Source organism: Zonotrichia leucophrys, chromosome 3 (assembly GCF_028769735.1).
Source record: "Zonotrichia leucophrys gambelii isolate GWCS_2022_RI chromosome 3, RI_Zleu_2.0, whole genome shotgun sequence".
Taxonomy (NCBI): domain Eukaryota; kingdom Metazoa; phylum Chordata; class Aves; order Passeriformes; family Passerellidae; genus Zonotrichia; species Zonotrichia leucophrys.
Window position 1 is genome coordinate 2,415,774 of NC_088172.1, and position 14,320 is coordinate 2,430,093.

General features: G+C 38.7%; 1 protein-coding gene across 7 annotated transcripts in view; it reads left to right on the top strand.

Annotated features, from left to right (window-relative positions):
* The window catches only part of USP45 (ubiquitin specific peptidase 45), a 50,569-nt gene extending 42,185 nt beyond the window's left edge, over positions 1 to 8,384 (top strand). For 6 of the 7 annotated variants that reach the window (XM_064707232.1, XM_064707234.1, XM_064707235.1 and 3 more), the window contains 6 exons: positions 885 to 1,028; positions 2,300 to 2,966; positions 4,665 to 4,762; positions 5,154 to 5,240; positions 5,682 to 5,835; positions 7,221 to 8,384. In XM_064707232.1, coding sequence (XP_064563302.1) covers positions 885 to 1,028; positions 2,300 to 2,966; positions 4,665 to 4,762; positions 5,154 to 5,240; positions 5,682 to 5,835; positions 7,221 to 7,354 — 1,284 coding nt within the window. In that variant the 3' untranslated portion in view covers positions 7,355 to 8,384. Of the gene's footprint in view, positions 1 to 884; positions 1,029 to 2,299; positions 2,967 to 4,664; positions 4,763 to 5,153; positions 5,241 to 5,681; positions 5,836 to 7,220 lie in introns of those variants that run through there. The other variant, XM_064707238.1, reaches the window with a different exon arrangement.
* Positions 8,385 to 14,320: the final 5,936 nt, after the last annotated feature.

The following is a 14,320-nucleotide window of genomic DNA, read 5'->3' on the forward strand; positions in this document are numbered from 1 at the left end:
TACTGTTATCCATCTATTCATTATATGATTTTCTTTTTATATATATATGCATACAATGTCATAAGTTCATATATCTTTAAATTAGTCCAAACTTGCATCAAATGCCTATAGTAACCCACAGAATATATAGATCTAAGATTAGCTTAATTTAATAGTATGTACTTATATAAATAGAATGATTATAAGCCTTTTTTTTCTTTTTGGAGGTCCAGAGAGTCAGATTCTAACCTATTGGTTTGTATCTAGAGAACCTGAGTCCCTTGGGCTGATGTTTACCTACAGAATGAGACACTTTAAAAATGGATATTTGAATTTATTTATTCTGGAGTTCTCAGCATTTTATGGATCACCTCCATTAGCTGCAGAGGAACTGTGTTCCTTTGAAGGCATAAGCTATGTTTTCAGGATTTGTGCTTTTCATTTGAGAGTAGTGGGTGTGGGTTGAGAGTGGTTCTTCCTCCATCCTGTGTATATTCATCTACATTTAAGGGAGAGTAATTAATGTAACATTTATTTCTGTACAAAATGTATTTTTCTCCAGACACCAGTTTCTTTCATAACCAATTCTTCATCACATCCTGTACAGCTATGGATGTGCTTACACAATAGTAGAATAGATTATTTTGTGTTATATTACATACAGAAATTCTGTATCATTCCTATTTCTTGTAGCTTTCAGTTGAACCTTCAGAGACACTGACAGTGAGTTCATGATTAAAAAAAAAATTAGAAAGTAGCCCTATATCACAATTCAGGGGGCCATTTAATTGGTTTTATGTAGGTCACTCTTGGAAAAAATCCACGTGCATTCATCTTTTCTGTAGGTTGCAAAGGAATACAAAATGGACGTGTTGCCTTTCCTAATTTCCTGTCTAATTTCTTAGGTTGCAAAACCTGTGCCCTTGGGAAGAACAGGTAAAAGTAAAAGTGTGCAGGAGGCAGATCTTGGTCAGTATAATTGTTCTTCTATCAGTACTCTGAATAATCAACCCAAAATTGTCAAGAAACACACTTTAACAAAAGATAAGGTAAGAACTTAACTACTCACACTTACCAGTCATCCTGAGTTAACTCAGGTTTCTAGGGTGACTGAGAACTTCTAAGGAATTTTCATACATGTCAGTGGGATTTTCTAGTATGCATATAGCTGACATGGACTTGTTTTAAAATATTTAGGTCATCATTAGAAGCATGAAAAATGACAGTCATTGGTAACCATTTAGCTTTCAGTTACAGGGTTTTGTTTATAAGGAAAAAGAATCTGCAGGCTAGTTTCAGTTCATGTTGCTTTTGGGACTGTTGCAAGGTCTGTGCTCTGTTGAGTACCATAAAAACCCTCCTGCATCAAGTCCTAACACATTAAACACATGTGAAGAAAAAATACAGTGTATAAAATACAACATATAAAACACAAAATGTAAAAGAATGATAGGAGAAGAGAATGAGAGAGAAGTAGAAAAAGGACATGAGGTAGAAACAAAGGGAAGGATGGAAAGAAGTAGTGCAGAAACTGATTGTTATAGAAGAAAAGGCCTAAAACTCAAACCATTGAGATTAATGGAAGGATTCCCATTGGTACCACTGGAATTTTGATCCAATTCAAATAAAGGGAAAAAAAAGGGGAAGGAAAGTTGTTAGTTTCCTTTGGGAAGTAGCCAAACAAAAGAAGGCAAGAAAGGAGTCATGAACATGTGCAAATCACCTAAAATTATAGCAGCTTTGTGGGTTTGGTTTTCTAAATCTATAGGAGTAGTTTTCTGTGGAAGCAATCTTTTACTTCTTCTTGCAATCTTGATTGAAAAAAAAGTCAACTTCAGATGATATTGAAATCAGCAAACATCCTCCTAGGGATGCCTTAGTTAATTCTATGACAAATGCCCATAAGGCAAGTTGAATTTTTTCTGGAGCTGCTCGTCAACTAAGGCCTCTCATGGGAGGTCAGGGGAGTAACTTAAACTTGAGGACCTTTTAGAAGCTTAAATTGGATTAAGTGAATACCACTTCAGATGTGCTATCTGCAGCTGTCACAAAGTGAAATGAATTCGTTGTGAGAAGTATTGATCTCACAGTAAGTATAAGCTGACTTAGCTGACTGGGATGTAGGTTTCTAATCCTAAGTTAGTGTAAAAGCTTCTTAAGGAAATCAGCTATCTTAGGCATGAGAGATGGAGAATATAGAACAATATAAACCCCCAATAATTTGCTTTGCATTTGTCATGTTGTGAAAGATTGGTTTGCTTACAATTCTGCTTCCTGTTTCTCCCCTCTATTACTGAAATAATAATGCCATCATTTACAGAATCAATTGAACCATGAGAGACGGCTTGCCAGAAAAGCTTCCTCAAAGGAAGAAGAAAGAAGTCCTGTTATCATGCAGGAAAAAGCCAAAAAGCTGGAGCTGGAGGGTGGCTCTGGTGTGCTGTTCTCCAAGGAGCCCTGTGCAGAGGCGGCTGTCAATGGGAGCCAGACGGAGGGCAGTGAGAAGGAAGCCAGCCGCTCCGAGAGCAGCTTTGATGCCGACAGTGAGGCCTCAGAAAGCGAAAGTGCTTCCAAGCAAGCAGCTCTGAGCCCCCCCAGCAGCGTGTCTGGTGGGCATGGGAACCCCTTAAACCCTAAAACGCCGCACAGGCCGAGCGACAGCCCCGAAGAGATGATTTCCAGTTCCATATCCAAGCTTAGCTTCTGCGATCCTGTCAATGAAGATAAAAAATCAAGTTGTGGAGATCCAGCATTGGGTTTATCAAATAATTCCATGTTCTCAGTAGGCAAATCCTCTCTTTCCCAAAACCCTCAAAATGCTTTCCAGACACTTTCCCAAAGCTACATAACTAGCTCAAAGGAATGTTCTGTTCAGTCCTGCCTTTACCAGTTCACCTCTGTAGAGCTCTTGATGGGGAACAACAAGCTTTTATGTGAGAGCTGCACAGAAAGGAAACAGAAGTATCAGAAGAAAACCAACTCCACAGGTAAAGTGCTTGTACCTCTGGATGATTTCCAGCGTTGCCTCCCAAAGCCTGTGTGCTGGCTGCTCTTCCATTGCTCCAGCATGGGCCTCCCCGCTGTTAAATAGAAAATAGAAAATGTCTCTCCAAACAAAAATTGTAACAACTTAAAACTTCACCAGGCAATGGCAACAGGACTAATTTTTATGTTAGAACATAATGGTAGAGGTAACATAGAATTAATTTTTCAGCTTTATTCTATCCAAGATAAAGAATTTATAGATTACTGTAAACCAAGTATATGCATTGCTCAATGCTAATCTTTGCTGCTGTTTCTGTTCCTTACAATCCTCAAAGCTTTGAAATACATGCTGTAAGATTCGGCTCCTGTAGCTTACATATTCAGGAAAGTAATGTAATTATGTATGAAAAAGAGGCAAAAAAAGAGAGTTGCAATGAAGAGAGAAATAAAATTCCAAAAATTTGTAAGAATGGAGATGAGAGAGAAGCACCTTCTTATGACAATGTTTTCCTCGATGCTTGTATAGCCCAAGCAGACCATTAGAGTTCACTGAATAAGAAAAACAACTTAAATTTAATGAAAACTTAACACTTTAGAAGGACTGGAGGATTGGGGCTTTCTTTATATATAGAATTTCAGAAGAATAAAAAAATTAAGCTCTTCTGATAATTTGTCAATACAATAAAGAGAGTTCATATAATAACAAAAAATTGCCTGTTTGCTGTGCATTTATAGATACCTGGAGAGATAAAATTTAAGCATGAGTAAATTCAGAAAAATTATTTGTATTTTATAGCCATACCTTTAATCATCATTGGACTATAAGTGCCATATAAATAACACTTTGGTTCCATGGGCACCATGGAAAAGCAAAATCAATTCACAACTACTCATTATTTATTTTTTCCTTCTAAAACAAAAGACATAAGAGGTCACCCAATCAACCATTAAGTGCTCCATTATACCTCATATGAACTATTTCCTTTTGAACATATGTAAAAGCAGTATATTAATTTTTTCAGCAAAACCAAATTCTAGTGGTATGTTCTCTTTTACTGTGGAGCTTTTCTGTGGAGTTTTCACTGTGCTACTTTTGGTAAGCACCCTGTGTTCTGTGCCTTCTGCACCATAGGGGGTTTGGAGGCCACATATCCCAGTCCTGAGTGCTGAATCCAGCAGGTTCTGAAGCTTCCTGAAGCAGACAGCCCTCCTCAGACCTTTCTCTTAAAAAGTGTAAAGTATGTAGTCATGCAGAAAGAGCTGAAGAATGGAAAACTCAACTCTTAGTGATTAGGGCATTAAAACAGATAAAGAGACTTGTGCCTTCCAGTTTTTATGCAGGGATCATCCATTTATTTTAGGTTTTAACAGGAAAGTTGGCTGCTATAGTAACAGAAGATGTAGTTATCTCATCTTCTTCAGTGTGCAAGCTGACCTAGATAGTGGACAGGCTTCCAGCTTCTGATCTGATTTGCACAAGAATGACTAAAATAATGCTCAGATTTCACAGATTATGTTTATTAATAACTAGAAAAATGAGAAAATATTTTTGTTACTCCACAAAATTTTCCTTGTGTTTTATTTAACAAGTACAAAACCATCACAGCATAGGTCTGTTCTGTCAGATGTTTAGAAAGTACTTTAAAAATTCCGTATGACTGCCTTCACTTTACATATTATTTTGATATTCATAAATACAGAAAAGAAGGTGGAAGGTGTCTACACAAATGCTCGGAAACAGCTGCTGATTTCTTCAGTTCCTGCTATTCTTATTCTCCACCTGAAAAGATTCCACCAGGTAAGGGGCCAGACCCCTCTTGTATATTCCTCTGCCCCACTGGTGGATAACTGGTGGTTCTTCAAGTGTCATTGTGGATCCCAATACTGCCTTTTTAGATGGAGACCTGGTAGAAGCACTGTTTGAAACATGCTATGTTTGTTGTGATTATTCTAACACCTTCAGACTACATTTAGCCATCCTGATGTATCCAGGGAAACCCCTTGTGTGTCCATCATGTTACATGTAGCACTGTATTGGAAACATAACAAAGAAGGTTTAAATTAGTTAAAATCTTACTCTTGTATTTGGTTAATTTTAACAGTATAATGATACAGCTTAGCTTAAAAAAGCTACCTTGTAAAATATTCATTTTACAGTTTTTCTTGCTTTTTTTTTTTTTCTTTTGAAGGCTGGTTTGAGTCTACGGAAAGTAAACAGGCACGTGGATTTCCCATTGATTTTAGACTTGGCACCATTCTGTGCTGCATCTTGCAAGGTACAATTTCAAGTCTTTATTTTTGTTGTACTTCAGCAGTTGGTGTCCTGACCAAAGTTAAATTGGATTGATGATGATTATGATAATGATGATTTTTAATTAAATTGTAGAGTGAATTTTTCAAATAGTGTCTTGATATCAGAACTGTAACTGTGTACAATCCCATTCATATCAAGAATATCATAGATGTTAGCTGATGTTAGTTAAGCTGTGGTGCCCTGGTGGTGTTGGTGTACATAACAGCATTAAGGACAAGTATTACCATCTCTATGGTAACTAAATTAGTAAGACTACTGAGTTGTAATAGAGGTATTTTGCTTTTGGAAATGCTGTGGCTGGCTGTTTGCCTCTTTTGGAATCATACTGCTGCCAGCTACTTAACATGCCTGTAAAATTTACTGTGAAATAATTGACCTTTGTTTTGTGTTTCTGGGAATGCAGAACGTTATGGACGGTGCAAGAGTGCTGTACAGTCTGTATGGAATAGTGGAGCACAGTGGCTCAATGAGAGGGGGTCATTATGCAGCGTATGTGAAAGTCAGGACATCCTCCAAGAAACTGCTGGAGCACATTTCTGCCACTAAATCTGTTCTGGGTACGTACAAACAGAGCTTCCTTTCCTTTACTGTAAACCAAAAGTAACTGTCTACAGGGATTTATAGCAAATAGTTTTTTAGCTGAGAATAATTGTGGTTTTTAGACAAGTTGTAGAACCCTGTCCCAGGATGTGCTCCAGGCCAGGCTGGATGGAGCTCTGAGCAGCCTGGGCTAAGGGAGGTGTCCCTGCCCATGGCACTGCTGTTAGAACTAGATGGTCTTTGAAGTTTCTTTCAACCCAAACCAACCTGTGATTCTATTAATTATTCTTTTTTGTTGTTGCATATCCTACTTCTGCTATTAGTGCCATATAGAACTGAGGGAATAATGGAATTTTGATTCAGCTGTTAAACAGATAATTGAGGGAAAACTTTCCTCTCTTTCCTACTCAAAATAATACATCCTGTTGAATAGTTGTGCCTGGTAAAATTTAATTATTTGGCATATTTGGTATCTGAAAATGCTTTAGTACACCAATCAAATCCATTACATTAAATTAAATTACATTTTCTGAATATTTGAGGATTTTTTGTATCTTAGATATTTTAGGATGGGAATTTTTTAATACTTAAAAATCTGGAATACTCTGGTTTAATGTGAACAGCAATAATCTTTTTCATGGAAGATACAAGATTTGGTGTAGGGTTTCTGTTGGCATTTTGAGAACAGCACACTAGTTCTTTTTTATTAATACTTGATGGATATGCAGAACAGATGATTGGGGATACAAGCATCATAAAGTCACCCTAGGACAAGAGTGAAATAAGTTTCCAGGACAGAATCTGTTAGTGAAGAATTTGCAGCAGCAGCAATATGTTAAGCTGTCAAAGTTAGGTAAATATATTTACTGTTTCCCTTCTTGGGGGAAGGTGAGAACCAAGCATTGTCCTTTCTATGCTGTGTAGTATCACTTTGCATTTGAAGCTCATTTTTCAAAAAGACAATATTTTACATTATTCATGAAATCAAAGTTTCCTTCAGTCTTATGTTTATCTTGCAATGATTATTAGAACAGATTAGATCTTTTCATGTTCTTAATTTCACACCGGTCAGCTTTTAAAGTAAGACCTTTTTTCTATGTCAGAACTGGTTGTGTGCTAGTATAACTTCCTGTTGGAACTCAGCAAACTGTACTGGAAATATCTTAGGCTTTCTTAAAAAATATGAAACCATGGCAGCATTCATTCCTAGGCATTGTCTTCCACCAATTTCTCTTACAGTGCTCTTTGATATGTAAGTTTCAAACTGAGTAGCAGACTGTATCTGAGTAATGAATTACTCTGGTACATGAGAAGCTTCTCTTGCTTTTTGAAATAGATGCTGTATTTGCTTGATGATGTTGTGAAAGACAAGAAAAAAATTTCTTTTGCTTCTGCATTTCAGGTTTGAAAGAAGCCATGGGAGCATCAGGAGGACAGTGGGTGTACGTTAGTGATGCCCATGTTCAGATGGTTCCAGAATCAAGAGTACTAAATGCACAAGCATATCTACTTTTTTATGAAAGATTATTACTATAATTCTTAACAGTTTAATTTCAAAGAAGATAGTGTTATTTAGTTTATCTTATTTAAAGCTGCAGTGGTAAGAGTACCTGTAAATATTGTGCCTTTATCTTGTAGAGAATTTATCATATTTTGACTCTGAAGTTCAGTTAAACTATTATAAATATCTGAATGATTCTCTTAAAGTATGCACTTTGCCAAACATGTAAAATTCCTGGGTTCATTAAAATGCTGTACCATTAGAATGTAAGATGATGTCCTATCCTGCTGAGGTCTAGGGAGAGTTTGTTTTTGATTATAATAAAGATAAGCTTTCGCCCATAGTTCTAGAACAGTTGAGAATAGAAATACTGATAGAGCTAAGTGCCTGGATTTGCTGGTGTACAGTAACAATGCAAAGTGTTCAACTTCTCCTGATCCAGTCCAGACCCTTCCTATCACTGGGCTGGGTGTCAGCTGTTAAGATTTCTGCAAACAAGAGCCTGTCAAATTGTGTCACTTCCATGTGTAGTAATTGGAAGGCAGAGTCCTCCAGAATGGCGTGACAGCAGCTGTCTGTGGGCAGTGCTGCAGTGCACTTTGTGATAAGAGCTGGGAAGAGATTGGGAGAACAGGGCTTCTGAATAGTGACAGTGAATCCTCAGATACCCAGTACCCTTCCAGTTGTCTCCAACTGGCACTGGTATAGCAATGTACTCCTGTTTCAATAGAAATATGTACTTGGTGTGCATAACTATCCTCTGAGATATATGCACACACCATAAATCCATCAATAGATATTGTAATTTTACCTTCTAGGGAAGAGAATTGCAAATAATTTCTGTATTTAGTAATTTTTCAACTTCACAATTATGACAATGTACAGCATATAAGCTTGTGTATGTACAGAGTTTAAGCGTAATTCAGTAAATTCTGTAACTTTTGGCTCCAAACATGAACTTGTTTATCTGTTCCTGAATACTTTTCTCACAGGAGTAATAAACTATAAATTATTTTTGCACTGTGTGTGTGAGTTGGACAGTAAATGATGACTTTTACCCACTGATACATGTCTGGACTCCCTTTTGTCAGCAGTGGGGGACAGCAGGAGTGCTAGTGGCAGAACTGGTTTCTGTAGACTGAGTGACTGCCCTGTTTTGAGGTGTTACTTCCTTTGGTGATTTCTCATTTCCATCCCAGAGAGTAACAGATACATTCTAAGGTCAAGGCCTGATGACTGCTTGAAGTTATGTGGTAATTAAATTATTTAATAAGCAGTTACTTAAATACAAATTACTTCTGTAACAGTTCCATCCTGTATGATTTGCTCTTTGGTAGAGAAAAAATGTTAATATATGCTTACTGTTGTCATTTATGGTAATGTTTTTTAAATGAAAAGACATGCTGTCCCTATTACTGTCTGTACCACATGTTGTCACACCTACCTGCCTGACTCTCCTGTTCTCTACTTCTGTTTCAGAGCTTCATCCACTTGCATTCCCTCTTTTGCATAGGAAAATGGCACAACCTGCTAGAATTGCATTTGCTCAAACTGCTGAGGTGTATCTAACAGCCACATGACTTGCACATTCTTGTGCAGCCACTAGGGATTGTTGGGCCATAAAACTGATAGTCACAATGGAGAGAACCTCTGGGGTGATCTTTTTAACTGTTTAACTAGTTTAATCTTTAAACTCCTTTTGAACTGGAGTTTACAAGCTGTTTGCTGAAATTTTCCCAAGTGGACGTAACTGCCTAGAATGTCATAAAAGATGTTGGCAGGAAACATTTATTTACAGATATTTTATAGAACATGGAGAGAAAGTGCCATGAAAAAGAGTCAATGCCTTTATTCAGGATAGCCATCACTGTTGCTCCTGGATGAGGTGTGCTGAGCTGAAATAAAAAGCTATGTTGGCAGGAACTCTGTAAGCCTTGAGTCAGGAACAGGTATGAAAATATGATAGAAGGAAGCATTCTCTAAAAATGAAGGAAATAGGTGAAGTTATGCTTTCAAAATGAACAAACTGATGACCATTGCAAGATTTCACACAAAATTTTAGATGCAAGTCACAGTGTCCTTTACACAGACCAAAGTTATTTTGTGTAAAGTTTGGCTCTAAAGAAACTACATAAATGTGTATACTGAAGACTTCTTATAATTATCAGGAATTGGAAAAGAAGCTCAAAGCATTCTGGGAAAACAAGAGATATATATCTATACATCTCTCTATAAGAGATATACATCCTATATGTATATCCTCAATGTTAAACATGATTCTAGAGTCAAGGAACTGGCAGTTTCCTGCAACTACCAGATGTGTGAATGCTACTGAAAAGCTGTATGTTTTCAGAATTTTAGTGAAGGGCTTGAAAGTTTAAGACTCTCCTTAAAATGTCTTATGTTACCAACTGTCGGATCTCAGGATCTCAGGACTGAGATGCCGAGCCACCGAGACCACCCTTGGGGGGCTCGGGAGTCCTGGAATGTTCCAGAAGTGTCTGGTGGCTGGACTTTGGTCCCACACAGGAGACGACACCTGTATGAGGACAGGAGGGTTTCACTGGGGTGAATGGTGAAGGGATTGGTTAATTAGAGGGTGAGACACAGGGTTTAGGATTTCTGTACAGGGGGTTTAGAGAAGTAAGATGGAGGAATTGGGGCGTGTCCTGTCCTCCTTCTTCTTCTTCTTTCCTCCATCTTCTGTGGTGATGGTGGCACTTTGGGATTGGTCATTACTGAAAGTGCACCGAGTAATAAGAATAAATGGTATTGGGAAAATGATAAATATTGTACACGTAACCATGGGTATAAAGATACGTGCTGCCCCGGAGGACGGCTCAGTGTGCTCATGCTGGCTGCTGAGCAGACCTCTGTCGGGCTGAAAGAAAATCTTTAGATAAACAATTAATAAACATAAAAACCGAAAGAAGAACTGAAGCCTCTTCTCGTCCTTCGATACGCGGGCTGCCCCAAGGCCACTCCGGGCCTTTCCAGGCCCTTCAAACAGACCAGAAAAACCGGCAACCAACCAAAAATCTCTTCAGGCTGACAGCATGTACTCTTTACAGAGCTTCACCACACTTCTGTGGTCCCCCACCCTGAGAAAGTGCAGTAGCCTGGGTCTTCATGTGGCAGAGCTCCAAAATGGCTTTCCCCTCATCCCACCCTTGTCACAAGGGCACCACGGCTTTCTTCATCAGCTCCATTTGTTCTTTATGTTTTTGGGGTCTCCATAAGCCTCCGTGTCAATGTCTTTGCTTTCATTGATCCTTAAGCATGATGTAGTGGTTCCCAATCTCATCCCTTATTCTGTGAGCTTGCAAGAGCTGCTGCAGCTGCAGTCTGGTCTGTCCCCAGCACCCACTGGCTCTGCCTGCAGGCTGCAATAACAACCTCTGAGCAAAGCTGTGACTCCTGAGCAGCTCTGCTGAGCAGTCACACAACAGTGCCCATAAAACAATTACAAAGGATTTGAATTAAATAGTTCCTCACTCATCTGTAAGTAAACCTCACCTATGGGAAGCACCTGATTTACGTATATGGACAACTGGAACCCCCTACAAGTTTCCCTAGAATAGAGGCCTCAACAAAGACTGCTCTATCAGCTAAGGAGTTAGTACAGATTATAAGAAAGAGCTTTGTTATCTTTGGATTTATACATCATTTACACCAAAAGTGGCAAAAAAGGATGTGGAGATTTACTATGCTAACCTGTCTACAATATGTGTACAGACATCATGTTTGCATTAGTCTGTTCTCCTAAGAGATGGCTACAAATGGAGGGGAAGGAAAAACAAACCCTGAACTTTGCTGCCCAAAATATACATGCTGTAATCGCCTTTGTTTAGAAAATTAAATCCATGCAGTCTGCCAAACCTTCCTCCCTTGCCCATCTGCACCCTCTGTGTGCATCAATGAAGTGCTCTTGCCTGTGCATTTCAAGTGGTAGCAGGTGAGAGTGGTTTATAAATCCATTAAAAGGCTGAAATGTCTTAACTTCACCATTTGCTTCTCTGGACCCTTCTTTTTTATACTAACACAAACTGAATCATAAAGGGACATGAAATTAATGCCTCTACATTCTCAACCCATTATAAAAATCTTACTTGAACATATTTGTAACAAACTAAGAAAGGAGTAATTTCTTTAGCAGAAAATCTAAGATGTATTAAAAAGGAATTGAATTAGATGAGAACAAAGAAAGCATTTAAATACAACTCTTCTGTTAACAATAATTAACAAATTCAATTTTCATGAAAAAGCACACCTCAGCTCTAGCTATCTGTATTCCAGCTAACAACATCATGACCTAAGTCTACACTAAGTAAGGAAGGAAGATAATGTTTAGATGGGAGTTGTTACAACAACCCTGATTAAACAAAGATTTGATACTCCTTAGTTTTCAATATCTGGACTCTATTTTGCTGTACCCTGTACACATTTATACATTTGTACAAAGATTTGTATATCTATGGGAAAGAAATGCCACTATTCTTTGGTAGAACCATTTCAGTCTAATTATTTTAGAACAGATTATTGTTGCTTCTGTGTCTTTTTACCATGTCTTAGGCTGTTATTTTGCCAGCTGTTCTAGCTGTTGTACCTCTCCTGTTGGTGTATAAACAAATTGCAGAAATGGTGAAAAGTGATTATTCAAAAGGATTCATAATCTAGTTTTTTGTAAATGGATTATAAAATATATTTTCAGATGGATGTCTGTTTGTGCAAGTCAAACACTTTCTATGCACAACATTACATAAGAAATCTAAGTTAATTTTTATGTTATAATAAAACCATTGCAATGCACTGCAGCCACTTCAAAACTACTTTGTGTGTACATTTCACTTATATAAAGTTATAAACACTTCCATCATCACTGATAGCAGTAGAAAATACTAACTTTTAAGTGTCAAGAATGTTTCTTACATCTATTGCAGCTTCCAGCATTTTTCTAGCACAAAATGTAAAGATGCAGAACTGCTTTTAAAAGAAAACAAGAGCATTTATTTTGAATGAGTTTATGACCTCTTAGCAATTGAATTACCTCACTGCTTTGCTAGTTTAGGTTTTTTTTGCTTTTGAGCTGTGTAACATAGGAATTGTTTTAATGTATTCTGTAGTGAAACCACCCTGCCAATGGTCACCATTCCCTATTTAGCCATTCCACAAAGCTGAGTTCAGATTCTACTGACATTTATACATGGAGATAATCCCTGGTATGTTCATGTGTGCTTGCACTTACACAAAAGGCAATCCAATAATCAAAAATCTTGTTGCTAAATTCAAAATACTTGTGAGTAATAAATCAAGCATGTTAAAACTTTCATCTAGTTTTCATTCATTTCCTTTTTTCATCTGTCTGAACTAATAGTCTGACTTTACTCTCAAATTTAAATTGATATTTAAATAACAAATAGTATTTTTAGAATTTGACTACAGTGCTGATACATGGTACATTTCATTTGTAGATTTCCAATTCCAGATATTACTAAGTAAGCAGACTGTATTTACAAAACAAACACAATTCTGATCAGTTTTCCAGTCTACCCAAGGTGCTTTAACAATTTCTGAGAGAATAGCTGCATTTGTCATCTATTCATTTTCCCTTTTCATCTGTTATATATTGTTAGAAAAATATGTAAATAAAACATCCAGCCATTTGGAAAGCTGTGTTATTTAAACATAAGCTGTATGTTTTACACCTGAGTTAATGTATTTGGCTTGTCTCTTGTCTCACACCACCACTGCCTGTGGAAGAGCTCCCCAGGGATGAATCCATATCCTTGAACACTTAAGGTGCACCTCTTGTTTCCCCTGCCTTACCCTCTGTGGCAAAGGGCACGGATAAAGTTTGTTCCCTTTAGGAGAACTGAGTTCTGTAATTCTGTGATAAAACCAGGACCAAGAGTGGGACTCCCTCGCACGCCGTTTCAGTGGCAGCGGGAAGTTTGTCCATCCATAAGCATCACTCCAGAGTCCCAGATGTGAGTCGACACTGGACAGACTTAAAACTTCTACAGCATTTCTGTCCGTGGAAAGCATGCTCAATCCTGTGACAAAAACGGGAAAATCTAGAATGCTTCAGCCAACACTAATATGTAGCCTAACTGGCACTGACAATCATAACAAAAGTTTCTTGAATTTTCTCTAGATTTATGAGTGTCAATTCTGTTACTCCGTGTGAATATTAATATCACTTTATGCAATGATCAGAGACTGTGGATGTTTTAGGCATTTACATCCGTGACGCTGAGGGAAGGGAAGCAGCGATCCCAGCCGTAAGTGATGTGCCAGCTAATGGAAACCTCTGCTCCACACAAAGGAATGCAATTACCCAGTCCCTGCCGGCGGAATCATCCCAGGGTCGATACAAGAAGAGCTGGTTACTGCAGGTGATTTTTTTTTTTCTTCTCCATGCCTTAAAATAAAAGGAGAAATTCCAGGTAGAAGTCACAGAAGTTAATGTGGATATGCAGAAGCTATTTGGAGAATTGTCCTTACAGCCATACCCTGGCCTGGCTTTGAACGCTCACACTCTGTAGCCGTGCAGCACAGAAGTTATTGTGTATTTCAGTGTAGGGCCACTGCCCAGGGCCTGTCCACGTCGTACTCACACCACTTACAGGCGTAGCTACCAGCATTATAAACTTCTTCATGCAGCTTTATGAACTTCTTCATGCCGACCCCGTACTGGAAGCACGGATCACACTCCGACTACAAGTTACCCGTGGAGCTGCGGAGCTAATGCGCCTCCCACGGGCCTCCTGACACTATGGCAGGCGGGAATGTGAATTCCGCTCGGTTCTCCCCGCTCCTTCCCGGCCCGGAGCCGTCCCCGCCTCCCCGTCCCGCCGCCGGGGCTGCCCGCAGCAAAGATGGCGGCGGGGGGGGGGGCGCTGGCGCTGCGGCCGCGCCGAGGGGAGCGGGAAGCACCGCCCTCAGCAAAGATGGCGGAGGCAGCGCCCGAGTGTGCCAGGCGAGGGTCAGCACCGTGACGC